Raw genomic sequence first — 13,045 nt, forward strand, 5'->3', positions numbered from 1 at the left:
TCGGGGCCGCCCCTCCGCCCGCCCCGCCCGACGGCGCGGCGGCTGCCTACTGCCCGGGCCCCCCCCGCCCCGCTGCCCCCTGCCCCCCGCCCCCCGCCCCTGCCACGGCAGCCGGGCTTTGCCGGGCTGCGACCCGGCCTGGGACCGGCCCGGGGGACCCCACGAGCGGCCCGTGTCCAGCTGCTGGTACCGCCGTCTGCGGCTCTGCGAAGCTGCCCCACGGGTGTCCCCCTCCCCGCCAGCCGCCGGGCAACGCGAAGGGCACGGCGGTGATGGGCTCCTCCCGCAGCCCCGACGGGCGCCTGCCGGTCCCAGCAGCGCGGGCAGGAACGAGGGGCGGGAGATGCCGGGCGGGCTGCCCTGCCTCCTCCTGCCACGGGAGGGCCGGCCAGAGGGGGGAGACCGGCAGCGCGGGAACGGACGGCGGGACCTGTGGCAGCGCGGGCAGCGGCGGCGGCTACCGCGGGCACTGGCACGGGCAGCGCGCGGCGCGGGCAGTGCGGGCAGGCTGGGACAGCCCTCGCCGTCAGCACCGCGGACAGCGGCGGCGCAGCGCGTTCAGCACCGCGGACAGCGGCAGTACAGCTGGTGCAGCACCACGGACAGCGGCGCGGCGGCCCCTCCTGCCTCCCTGCCTGCCCTGCCTGCCTGCCTGCCTGCCTGCCCTGCTTGCCTGAGCTGCCTGCCCGCGCTGCCTGCCCTGCCCCGCCAACAGCCCATAAAGGCGATGGCGGTACGGGAGCACCAAGTCTCCCACCGGCCCTCGCGCCCCCCTCCTGCCACCACCCGGCTGCACAAGGTGAGAGCTCCGGCACTCCCGGACCCACACAGCCCCGGGCCGCCCGCCCGCCCTCACCACCCCGTCTCCTCAAGCCCCTCATGGATAAGAGCCGCTGCGACCGCATCAACCAGAGCCTCGAGCACCTCAGAGTGCTAATCCTGCCGCTCCTCGGCAAGGAGGACGTGAGTGCCTCGGCTCCTCCGGCCCTGACCCGTACCTCTCCATCCCTGTCCTCATCCCTATCCCTGCCTGCGCTCGGCAGAGATCTGTCCCTTGCTGCTTGGGGCCATCACCTTCACCTGCCCCCAAAACCCTGGGTGACCCATGGAGCTCTTTCCCGACCGAATAAAGCCGCCAGCAATGGGGAAGGATGGAGGCAGGGAGGCTGCCACCGCACCGGCAGCCCACACCCAGCACGAGCCTGCTCCAGCAGGTGCTGGTAGCTGCCCGTGCCGGCCTGAAGGCCGTGACCTCCGTGAGCCCCCCCGCAAGCAGGGCGCACCCCAGGGCAGGCAGCTGAGTGAGTGAAGGTGAAGGGGCTTCAGTCCCAGTGGGGCACACACTGCTCCCTGGGCAGAACCGGAGGACCGCACCCGGGCACTGGGCACTGGGACACCAGCCTCCCGGGCAGCACCGGAGCACCAGGTCCCCGGGCACCACCGGAGCTCCGTCCCCGGGCACCGGGACACCAGCCCTTCTCTGCGCTCCCAGGCGGCGCCAGGCGGTGGAGCGCTGCCCCGCCCCCCTGCCGGTGCGGGGGCGTGGCGAGGCGCTGTTCGCCAATGGGATGCCTCGAGGGCATGTCCCCCGCGGGGAGGCGTGGCGTGGCGAGGCGTGGCGGTGCCGCAGCGCCGTTGCGGGCGGGGCGCCGGTGCCGCCATGTCGGAGCGTGGGGCCGCGGGCCCGGGCCCGGCCGCCATCCAGGTCTCCAGGTACGGCCCCGCCGCGCCACCCGCTGCCGGGGGCCCGGGGGAGGGCAGGGGGGCTGGGGGTCCGCGGGCGGGCCCGGGCCGGCCTGCAACCGGGATGCTACCGGTGGTGCTACCTGCACTGCTGCCTGTGCTGCTGCCGGCACCCGTCACGCTGCCTGCACTGCCTGCGCCGGTCACGCTGTCTGCACCAGCATCGCTGCCTGCGCTGCTGACGCTGGTCGCACCTGGCACTGTGAAGCAGCGCTGTGCGCTCACTCCGGTGCCTGTGAGCTGGCAGGGCGGGCAGAGCATGCCCCGGTTTTCCTGCCTTTTGCAGCTCCCTGGCATGGCCGCCTTGCCAAAGTGCAGCTCCTCTCTGGGCCGGCACATGGTTGTTGCCCCATCGCCACCGTGCCTCACTTTCTCTCCTCCCGCTGATTATTTGCTGCTCCAGCAAAACCACTGTGGCTGCCAGGCGCCAGGTCAAGGGGTGGCATGTGCCCGGCTCTGTCTGCCGCAGCGAGGTGGTGGTGACACACCATCCTAGCTGAGCAGCCGGCCGCACCCAGCAAAGGAGCAATGCCTCCTTCCACTCCCAGCTATAATTTGGGGCGGTTTCCACTGCCGCTCACAGGAAGCTGCATGCAGGCAGTGTCAGTGACGTTGCCAGCATCAGCGTGGTGAGATGGCCCAGCAGATCATCCGGTAGGGCAATAACGATGCTTCCGAGTGGCTGCACTGGGACCCGGGCTGGGGGCATGGCAGGGGAGTGCGAGCTCCTTGTGTCTCTCCCCTCGCAGGATCATGCGGCCGGATGATGCCAATGTCGTGGGGAATGTCCATGGGGGAACCATCCTGAAGATGATTGAGGAGGCAGGAGCCATCATCAGCACCCGCCACTGCAACTCCCAGGCTGGGGTAAGTAGGCACCGGAGTGCCCACTGGGCTCTGGCTCAGTGACTCTCTGACCCCCTTGCCACACCTCAGGGGTCTTCTGGCAGCGGGAAGTCCCCTGGGACCACCAGTCATCCCTGGGGTCCTCTCCAGTTGTCACACACACAGCGGAAATCCTTGCTGCTGTGTGCAAACCACTGGTGGCTCCAGCTGGTGCTTTTACGAGCAGAAATATTATTACACTGCTGTTAGTGTTTCAACTCCCATGACGGGCGAGTCAGAGGCAGCCCCAGCATTGGTAACGGGTGGGGAAGGAAGCATGGCCACCAGCTGATAAGGTGGTAGTTGAAGTGCCGGAGCTGCACATAGCATGGGCCAGCCATGGGGAGCCACTGGCTGCGATCCTGCTTGGCATGGCTGTGGCTGCTACTCTTGCTCTCTCGCCGTCCCCAGGAGCCCTGTGTGGCCGCGCTGGCGCGGGTGGAGCGGACGGACTTCCTCTCCCCAGTGTGCATCGGTGAGGTGGCCAACGTCAGCGCTGAGATCACCTACACCTCCCGGCACTCTGTGGAGGTCCAGGTCAACGTCATGTCCGAAAACATTTTAACAGGTGGGCGGCTGCCGGCGGCTCTGTCCCAAAACTCCAGGAATAATCGTGATAAGCTGAGAGCTCGTGGCAGTGACTCCATCTTCCACCCACCGTTGCTGGTAGCATTGGGCAGAGGGGAGATCTTGCCTTTTTATTGAGATTGTTGGGGGTGGCACTGGGAAGGGAAGCCAAGCAGGCTCCCTGGGGATTATGGCTCCATTGATCGCTTTTAGTGAAGAATGGAAAAATCTGCTGTTAGCTCCTCCTGCCTAATTTGCTGCTCGTGGCTGCTTTTGGCCAGAAGAAGACCCTTTTCCTGCTGTTGCTGTGGCAACTGGCTCCACTTGCTGGGATGCCTTCCCAAAAGCGCATTGTCACATCTGCTCCAAGCCAAAGCTCAGCAGGGCAGGGGGCTGCCCAGTGCCGGTGACATTGCTAGTGTGCAGACAGCCCCAGACTGCGACAGCGCCAGTGGCAGTGAAGCGCTGCTGGTGCTGGCATGGTCACCCTTTGCCCCCCTCTCCTCCAGGGGCGAAGAAGGTGACAAACAAGGCAACGCTGTGGTATGTGCCACTGTCCCTGAAGAATGTGAACAAGGTCCTTGAGGTTCCCCCCATCCAGGTAGGACAGCTTGCTTTGGTCTGAAAAACGAAAGCTCACCCTCTCCAGGAGAATGGCTCTAACCTAGCCCCGCTGGCATCCCCGGCTGTGCCATTGGCTTTGCTGACCCTCTTCTTACCGGCCTTTCCTTTCAGTATGCGAGAAAGGAGCAGGAGGATGAGGGGAAGAAGCGATATGAGGAGCAAAAGCTGGATCGGCTGGAAACCAAGCAGAGAAACGGCGACATGATCTTCCCTGTCATCAACCCAGGTAATGTGGGCGGTGTGTGGCCTGTGGAAATGGCCCGGTGGTGCTGGGAGGCTGAACTAGTCCCCAAGGCAACTCCAGCCATCCGCAGGCACCTGTGGCTGTGAGCGTGCCCTCCAAAATACTGTGTTGGGGATGGGGATGGGATTTTGAAGCCACAGTGCATGAGCACAGGGGGAGCTGGGTGGGCACCTGTGATCCTCTGTTGGGGCTGGTGGGTCGGTTGCCCTTATCCAAAATATAGTTCTTGCCGCCACTCCTTGCATCCCTTGTGCAGTCCTGGGCAGCAGGAACTAGTTTTGCTCAGCATGGGGTGAACACAAGTGTCAGATGAGGATTTTTCACACTCTGCAGCTGCAGCCCCTCTCTGGAAGTCAGTTTTTATCAAGAAGTCATAGTCCGGTGTTTGAAGGGGAGGATGAGCTACAGGGAGGAAGTGGGAGTCATGTTCTCACTGGGGGGTTGCTGGGGATCCTTTTCCTCCCAAAAGCATTGGCCCAGCTTCTGGAAGCACGATGGTGGTGCTGACAGAGAGCTGAAGGGGCAAGTGGCCAGTGGCTTCCAGGACTGGCCGTGGTCCTCAGGCAGAGACAGAGAGATGGCATGCGGGGATTGTTGGGCAGGGGGTGATACAGGACGAGAGTTGCTCAAATGCTTTTTTTCCCCTCTGTTCTCCCTGCTCACAGATAGGCAGACAAAAGGTAAGGCTCCGCGGGCACTGCGTCTTCCCTGACAAGGTGATGCCAAGCGGTTGGGGGCTTGGTTGGTTTTTCTTGCACTAAGTGCCTTTAGCTTCTCTTGTTAGGTGGAAAACCACCCCCAAGAGCAGTTTTCCTTTGCTGGCAATTGGAGGGTGCAGTTTCTGTCGTCTGGATTTAGTGGCAAGTCAGATGTTACCAGCATGTGCTAGGGCTGGGGGGGCTGGGGGCCGAGGCCATTGCGCCAAGGGGGAAGCATGGCTCTTGGGAGATGCCACTAAGTGGCAGGTTCAGGGAGATTCAGCTGCATCTAGTGGCCTGAGGATGGAAAGCGTACAGCCGCGTGTCAGTTCCCTCCCTTTTGCTTTTGGGCTCTCTGAAAGCTTTAAAAGAAGAAATTAACTGAGCTGGAATAAAATTGATGGGTGGACATTAGAGGGAGGTGGCAGCCCATTAGACGGTGAATAGCCTCTGCTCTCAGGACTTCTCGGGGCCAATTTAAACACCGGTTTGAACATACTTCACCTTTGCATAAGGCAGCCCCATGCTTTCTTCCTTCAGACAGTTTAAGACAGGTGTGTACAGTGGCATATGGGTGCTGGCTGAGTAGCTCTGACCTCCACTTTGCTTTCTTCTTCCAACCAGAGCCACACACGGTTGGCTACAGCCAGTCCAGCCTGATCCACCTAGTGGGACCATCGGATTGCACGCTGCTGGGCTTCGTGCATGGAGGTGAGTCCTGCCTGCCCTGTTCAATGGCTGGGTTGGTTCTTCCCCAGAGCAGAAGCACCATTTGAGAGCAACTTGTGCATCATCTGGGTGTTTTTGGGAGGCAGGCTCTGCCTCTGAAGGCACACAGGCTCGTTTGCACCACCTGTAAGGTTCGACGTTGCTTTGGCTGAGACAAACGCTTTGTCTTTTTCTGTGCTTAAAAAAGGCCCCGAAAACTGACATACTCAAATTGTAAATCCTACAATTTTGTCATTTGTCTCTTAAATTGCAGATCTCTGATTATAAACACGTACATTATAAACATGTACAATGACTGCAAATTGCTGGAGTAATTTCCTCTTGGCTGGCAGTGCCCAGTGTCTGCCAGGCAGGCAGAGCAGGGCAAGGCGGATGCGTGTGGTGTGAGCCTGGGAAGAGGTGCATTCGCCAAGGGCTACACACCACTATTTGTCTATTTGCATCCATAAGAAAAAGCAAAACAACATGGCTCAGAGCTGTTTCCGAGTGGGAGATCCGTGGGACTGATCTTGCCTTACAAGGCTGAGGTTTGCTTAGAGAAATTCAGGAGAGCCAGAGCTGGCCTCGGTCATAAGCCTGGGTCTGCGAGGATGTCACCCTGATGGTACTCTTGACAGGAGTCTTTGTGCTGGTACCAGGGGTTTCCTGCAGTTGAAATTCAGTCACTAGTCTGACTCCCTGGCGTACCTTTGGTTGTGCAAAGACATTACCAGCCTACCTGTGTTTTTTTTCCCAAATCCCTCTGTTTTACCTGAGACAGGACCCTCTGTTTCCCCTCCCCAGGTGTCACCATGAAGCTCATGGATGAGGTCGCTGGGATTGTGGCTGCCCGCCACTGCAAGACCAACATCGTCACTGCCTCAGTGGATGCCATCAACTTCCATGAGAAGATCAAAAAAGGTACCAGAGAGTGATGGCGGGCACTTCGCTCTCGCACAGTGCCACATCCTGGCTCCCTTGGGTGCATGCTCGGGACACACAGGCAGGGCAATTTATTCCCTGTTAAACTAGTCCTTTGTCGATAAGCTCCACTTAAGACATGGCTTAAGCATGTAACATGTAGAGCCCCTCGCTCCCTTCCTCTGAGCAGAAGCAGGGGCCATCAGCTTAACTGGCCCCTCTCCGCTTCGCAGGCAGTGTCATCACCATCTCAGGACGCATGACCTTCACGAGCAATAAATCCATGGAAATCGAAGTCTTTGTAGATGCCGACCCATTCGTGGACGAGCCTCGGGAGCGGTACCGTGCTGTCAGCGCCTTCTTCACCTACGTCTCCCTGAGCAAGGAGGGGAAGCCTCTTCCTGTCCCACAGTTGCTGGTAAGAGCTCTCCCAACCAGGCTGCCAGCCTGCTGGGCCAGCCCCACTCCTGCTCCTCCTGGGGCAGGCCCCAGGCCAGCTTTTTTGTCTAGGAAGTCCTCTTCCCTTGAATTATTCAGCAGAAAAAAATGAGCATGAATGAGCCTTTCCAGGGCAGGATTCAGGGTTGGGGTATTTTTTTATGTTTCTTCTGAAAATTGTTGATGTGTCAATTGGGCATTCTTTCCTTTCTCACAGCTGAGGACAGGCTGCATGCAAGCTCTGCTGCTTCCTCTCCTGGGGACACGCAGGAGAGGACCCTGAGCAGCAACAGAGGCCCTCTCATCCCTGTTCCTTGTGGCATTCCACGCTGCAGCCTCCCTGACTATTTTTAGCTCTCCTGATCCTGGCAGGTCTTTGCTGACATGGCGCTGCTGACTGGGGGCTGTTTCTTTATTAATATTTTATCCTGTGCAGGTCTCCTCCTGCTCTGTGCAGGAGTACCTTACCTGTCAAAACATGTAGTTCACGGAGTGCAGGTTTTCCTTTAGTTTTCTTGTTTCTTGTAATGGGAGGCAACGTGCAGTGTGGGAGAGCTGTGATGCCCTGAGGCAGCTAACACCTCTGGCTTTGCTTTCTTTATGTCACCGGCAGACAGAGACAGAGGATGAGAAGCGGCGCTTCGAGGAAGGGAAGGGCAGGTACCTCCAGACGAAAGCCAAGCGGCAGGCGCAGATGCAGCAGGCTGCCCAGCAGTGATCCCAGCCTGTGCCGCCCCGTGCTCTTGCAGCCTTTGCCCGCCAAACGTCCAGGTTCCCGTTAGTGTCGTGTCCGGTCTGCGCCGGGCCTCGCGCCTTCGCCTGCCCCAGCCTGCTGCCGGAGCTGCCATGGCAGTGCTGTTGCTTCGCTGCTGATCGGTTTAGCGCCGTAGACCTTGTGCTGTAGGTGGCTTAAGCACCCTGCAAGGCTCCAGGAGCCTTCCCGGTTGCTCGCCATTCGCCTCTGGAGCCCCGTTTTCACAGTTTAATCTCGTAAGCGAAGCTTTTGCCCGTGCCGTATCAGGACAGAGGTGCGTGGCGGCACGAGGGACTTGTGAGGCCATGAGTCTTTGTGATGCTGTGTTAAAACTTGCCGGTATGTCCTACAACTGCACACCAAAGCTTACGTACGATACTTGTGACGAGAAACGTGCCCCTGTATCGTACTGAATGTCTCGGACTGTTTTGTTGACACCTCTAGGTAGTTTCTCTGTGCACATCTAAGTTATTTAAGGAATCTTGTGGCATAAATAAAGTCTGTTGTTGTTGACCAAAATAAAATGGGTGTGGCTTTTTTTTTTTTCAGTCTCGAGTAGCAGCAATTCCAAATGAATTGCGCTGCTTCCACCCTCCTGTTTTTCCGGCTTCTCCCAGGGTCCCTGAGCAGTGCAGCAGGCTCCCCACTTGTTTTTAGGAAAGCCTGCATCCTTTAATGGGAATCCTGGGCTAGCTCCCGCAGTTTGGCAGCCAGCCTGTGGGATCGCAGCCCCACAGTCCCCCTCGCCGTCCCGGGACTGCGGCTGGGCCCGCCGCTGCTCCTCACTCTGGCCCGGCGGCCGGGTGTGAGCCCTGCCGGGCCGCGGGGCCGGGGCAGCACCACCGGGTTCCTCCGGTGCCCGCGGGGCACAGCACCGTTTCTCTCGGCCTCCCAGGCACGAGGCAGGTACCGGCGAGAGCCGCCGGGGCGGGGGCTGGACGGGTGTGAGGGTGCGGTGGCCCGAAGGCTTCAGCCCGGGCCGGGAGCGGCAGCTCGGAGAGGCTGCCCAGCGGGGTGTGCCAGTTTATTACAGTAAACAACAACAATCAAGAGCAAAGAGGGCCCAGGGCCGGAGGCGACACCCGAAGTCAGGCGGACTCAGAGAACTCCTCGGTCCCCCCCGCGGCGGACATTGCGCCTGCGCGAGACGGAGGGTCGCGAGAGTTGCGCCGCTCTCGGGGCTACTGCGCCTGCGTGGGACGGAACTCTCGCGAGAGCGGCAGCCCTCATGGGGATACTGCCCCTGCGCAGGGCGCAGCTCTCGCGAGAGCAGTGCGGCCGTTTCCCAGGCGACGCGGGCGGGGCGGGCGCCGCCATGATGGCGGCGGCGGCGATAGCGGCGGGTCCGCGGCGGGGGTGGCTGGGCCGGGAGGCTCGTGCCAGTCTGGCCGCCTTCCTGCTGGGCGCCTCGGTGGCGGCGCTGCCGGTGGTGCTGGGCTCGCCCGCCGCGCTGCTGGCCGCCCCCGGCCTGCGCGGCCGCCTGGCGCTCGCCCTACACGTGGCGGGCGTTAACGCGGCGCTGCTGCTGCTCTACCCGCGGCCGCTCTACAAGGTGCGGGGGGCGGCTCCGGAGCGGTGGGGTGGAAGGAGGCTCGCGGGGGGGGCGGGCCCGGGGGGCGACGGGGCGGCACCGGGCCCGTGGCGGGGTGACACGGGGCCCGTGGGGCGGCAGACGGGCGGGGAGGAGCAGCAGCAGCAGCTCCTCTGTCTCCCCTTCCTCTGCCTGCAGATCGCTGTCCGGGCCTGCTTCCTGGGGTTTGCCTTCGGCTGTGGGCTGCTGCTTAGCACCGGCCGCTCTGCCTGGCGCCACTTTGGATGGTAAGGGAAGGGCTGGCAGGGCTCGGGGGAGCTGGGCGAGCATGATGACCCCCAGCCATGCCCAGCGTTTTTTTCCCTCCTGCCGCAGGTACATGTGCTCCCTCTCCCTCTTCCACTACTCGGAGTACTTAGTGACAGCCATCAACAACCCGCGCAGCCTTTCCTTGGACTCCTTCCTGCTCAACCACAGCTTCGAGTACAACCTGGCCGCCCTCTCCTCCTGGGTGGAGTTCACGCTGGAGAAGCTCCTCTTCCCAGGTTGGCCACCCTGCCCTTCCCAGCTGCCCACCCTTCTGCCTGCTGTCCCCTGGGTCTGCCTGGCTGCACGTGGCTTGCCCACAGACCACCCGCCTGGTAGAAAAGCACTGATGATCCCTGCTTAGCTGACCCATGCCGGCAGTGGAGGAGGGCTTTGACATGGCCTTAATCTCTCTGTGCTCAAAGCCTCTTGGTTTCAGGCTTGGGGAGAGCGCCCCCCTCGCTGTTACACGCTGGGCTGTCTTTGCTGTGTAGCAGGTCTTCAGCCCTGTTCTGCCTACCTCTTTCAAGCTGCTTTGTTGGTACAAAGAGCGACGCTTCAGTTACATCTGGGTGTCGTCTTTTGACCTGGAATAAAATCAAATCAGCAGAAACTGTTGCTGTTTGCCCAGTCTGGGCTGCTTCCTTTTTTTGGGAGAGGAGAGATGTTCTCCTTCCCCCCTTCATAATACAGGATGGGCTGCAGAGCTCCCAATGTCTGGCCTGAGCACATCGCCTTGGCTGTACTTTATGACAGCTTTGCGCCATAAAGCTGGGCTCCCCTTAGGGCACTCCGCCACAAGGACCTACAGACTTTGCGTCGGGTGATACAGTGGCAAGGAACACTATTTTTATTTGTTCCGGTGGTGGGACGGTGATGCATGGAACGCTGGCTGTGTTTTACTAGTTGTCATGCTTTGAGATTTGTGGAGTGGGAAGCCCACCCGCTGCCCCAATCCCCTGGTGTCTTCCCCGCACGTGATATGTGGAAACCTGTTGTGACCCGTCCTTATTCACTTGCAGAGCTGAAGCAGATCACCTGGCTGAGTACTGTAGGGTTATTGATGGTGATCTTTGGGGACTGTCTGAGGAAAGCGGCCATGCTCACAGCTGGTTCCAACTTCAACCATATTGTTCAGAATGAAAAATCGGATACTCATACTTTGGTGACAAGTGGAGTGTATGGGTGGTTCCGGCACCCGTCTTACGTGGGATGGTTTTACTGGAGTATTGGAACACAGGTACCGTATACAATGTGCTCAGATACTTTCATCTTATAATCCAGGTCTTTCTTAATTCTATCCAGTGTCTGTAATGGGATGCAAATCACTGGCGGTCAGTGGCAGTGGTGGCCTAAGCGTGGTTTTTGGTACCTCCCACTGCATGTAGAGCATCGAGAAACCCTGAGTGCTCTGCCCCCAGCCCATGAATTTGGGAAGACCCCATCGGTTTAATTTTTTATATGGAATAAGCAGGGGTGGCAGGGCTCGGGTTTGAGCCAGAATGCCCTGGGAGGCTCAGGGTACGATCTACTGCTAGCCTAAAGCTGGTGTCCAGTTTCCTTGCATCCCTATGGCCAAAAAGCCTTCCATAAGCAGTCAGACTTGACCTCGCTCCTGCCAAATACCAGTCCTGTGCTGGATGGCAAAGCAAACTCCCTCTAAGAGCACCCAGGGCCCCAGCCAGAGGGTAAACCTGGGGGCAGCTGCAGTCAGGCTGTAACACAGCACTGCCTTAGTTGCACTTTTCTTGTGGTTAGCACTTGTGATTATTTTTCTGGAGGGAGACCATGGAGACCACATGTGGAGCTGTGTGACCTCGCATGGGCTCTCTAGTGCTGGGGTGCTGCTCTGCGCCAGGGTGGTAGGAGCTGGCAGCTGCCTGCAGGCCACTTTCTTCATAAGCACTGATTTCTTCCCCAGATTGAAATTCCACAAAAGGTGCTGGGATTTTTTCTTTTCTTTGGAGAGTGTTTGGACCTCATGGCAGTTATCGAAGGGCGATGAGCATGTGGGGCTGGGGGGCAGCCTCAGTTTCTGTGAGAGACGAGGGGACGCTAACAGTTGGTGTCTGTTCACAGGTGTTACTCTGCAATCCCATCTGCATGGTGGGCTATGCACTGGCATCCTGGCGCTTCTTCAGGGAGCGGATCGAGGAGGAGGAGATCACACTTATTCACTTCTTTGGAGAAGAGTACTTGGAGTACAAAAGGAAGGTGCCATCGGGTCTCCCTTTTATTAAAGGAGTCAAAGTGGAACTGTAGCACGGGCAAAAACCAGACTGGCCAAGTGAACGCCCAGCTCCAGGCGCCACAGGGTGAGGGATGATGTGTGGCAGTGGCACCGGGAGTAGCCCGCTGATAGTTCCCGGCCGCCTGGGAGCAGCTGGCAAAGGGCTGTGGAGCTGCCCAGCCTGCCAGGTCACTAGCAGATCAGAAGCTCATTCGTCCTCCTCGAGATAAGTCCTTCGTTGCACATTCAGGGATCTTGCAGATAACTTAGCCTGTAGCGACCCTAAAGAGAATCGAACCTTTCTGCCTGCAGCAGCTGAGTTCTACTGAAACGCAGTGCAGCGCCAATTGGTTCTCTCCCAGGCATTAATGTGCACGGGGAGGTTTCGTTTCTTCCACTTGCCTCATGCTGCTGGATTGCGAGCGCCTCCGAAACGCAGCAGGAGGGTGAGCCCACTCCCTCCTCCCTCAGCCGCTGCTGCTGTGAGTTCGGGAGTCACAGTTTCAGCTGCCGCCTTCCCAAGCCTCCCCGCCACCTCCAGTTCCCTCTTCCCGCTTCCAAATCGTGCTGCTTCCTATCCTGCCAGGCTGCCTCCATCCTGCAGAGATCCCAGGATTTTGGGTTGGGAAAGAGCCGCAGCTGCCAGGCTTGCCAAGGGCTTTAGCGCTTGAGATCCTTGCCTGCTTTTTTGGGCAAAAGCTGGGATGTCAGTGTGACTAGGAGGTGCTTCTAGGGAAATTCTCCAAACAGGGACAAAGGTTTGGCTAGCTAATGCTATTTTAAACGTTGCCATTTTGGAAATGGTTCCTATGCGAGCTTTGTGGTATAACTTATTCTGTCGTTATATACCAAAGAGGTTCACTTGTTTTCTTGAGTTTTACATTATTCTTCCTAGCTGGAATGGAAATGAGTTGCTTGTCAGTTCATGCTTTGGGCCAATGGTGTTCCTTGGTAACGTGCTGTAGTACGGCTCAGGAAAGGGGGCACTGGTGGAAATTGCTTTGATTTTAATTTTTTTTATAAAAAAATGAGAAAAAATATTGCTGATCTGTCTGGTGGTTATTTGGAGATCTATTGAGGTACCGGTGACATCACTGAAACTGGAATCCTTACTTTTGTAAGTCCCAGTGGGTTTTTGGAACAGTCCAGTGTGGTGCTGAAGCACAACTGTAACTCACAGCAACTTGCAGGGCTGTACAGCCGCAGGGATGGGGCATATTCTCCATCACTCCTCACTTAACTGACACAGAGTCCTTCCTCCACCGGCTTTGCTTTGTCTTGCAGAGTGCATTCTGCATGAAGCATCAGCTTAACGCCTTCACTGGTCATTTGTCTTTTACTGAGCATGCCTTTGGCTTGGGAGAAAGGGGCAAACATGAAAATGGCCCAGCTGAAT

The 13,045-nt window shown here is 58.9% G+C and overlaps 2 protein-coding genes across 4 annotated transcripts; both read left to right on the plus strand.

Moving 5' to 3' along the window:
* Positions 1-1,603: 1,603 nt before the first annotated feature.
* ACOT7 (acyl-CoA thioesterase 7) lies at positions 1,604-8,106 on the plus strand. 3 transcript variants are annotated; one of them, XM_037381587.1, is made up of 10 exons: positions 1,604-1,713; positions 2,493-2,610; positions 3,040-3,196; positions 3,705-3,796; positions 3,931-4,045; positions 4,729-4,743; positions 5,386-5,472; positions 6,274-6,390; positions 6,624-6,808; positions 7,442-8,106. In XM_037381587.1, exons 1-10 carry the CDS (start codon positions 1,661-1,663, stop codon positions 7,544-7,546), a joined length of 1,044 nt encoding a protein of 347 aa, XP_037237484.1. In that variant the 5' UTR covers positions 1,604-1,660; the 3' UTR covers positions 7,547-8,106. The 3 variants fall into 3 exon arrangements, with proteins under 3 accessions (XP_037237484.1, XP_037237485.1, XP_037237486.1); XM_037381589.1 differs by lacking the exon at positions 1,604-1,713 and adding an exon at positions 2,320-2,397; XM_037381588.1 differs by lacking the exon at positions 4,729-4,743.
* Positions 8,107-8,810: 704 nt separating this feature from the next.
* ICMT (isoprenylcysteine carboxyl methyltransferase) lies at positions 8,811-12,689 on the plus strand. The gene is made up of 5 exons (XM_037381187.1): positions 8,811-9,134; positions 9,312-9,400; positions 9,489-9,658; positions 10,442-10,659; positions 11,499-12,689. The coding sequence occupies exons 1-5, from the start codon at positions 8,811-8,813 to the stop codon at positions 11,679-11,681; spliced, it is 984 nt and encodes a 327-aa protein (XP_037237084.1). The 3' UTR covers positions 11,682-12,689.
* The last annotated feature ends 356 nt before the right edge of the window (positions 12,690-13,045 follow it).

Source organism: Falco rusticolus, chromosome 3 (genome assembly GCF_015220075.1).
Source record: "Falco rusticolus isolate bFalRus1 chromosome 3, bFalRus1.pri, whole genome shotgun sequence".
Lineage (NCBI taxonomy): Eukaryota > Metazoa > Chordata > Aves > Falconiformes > Falconidae > Falco > Falco rusticolus.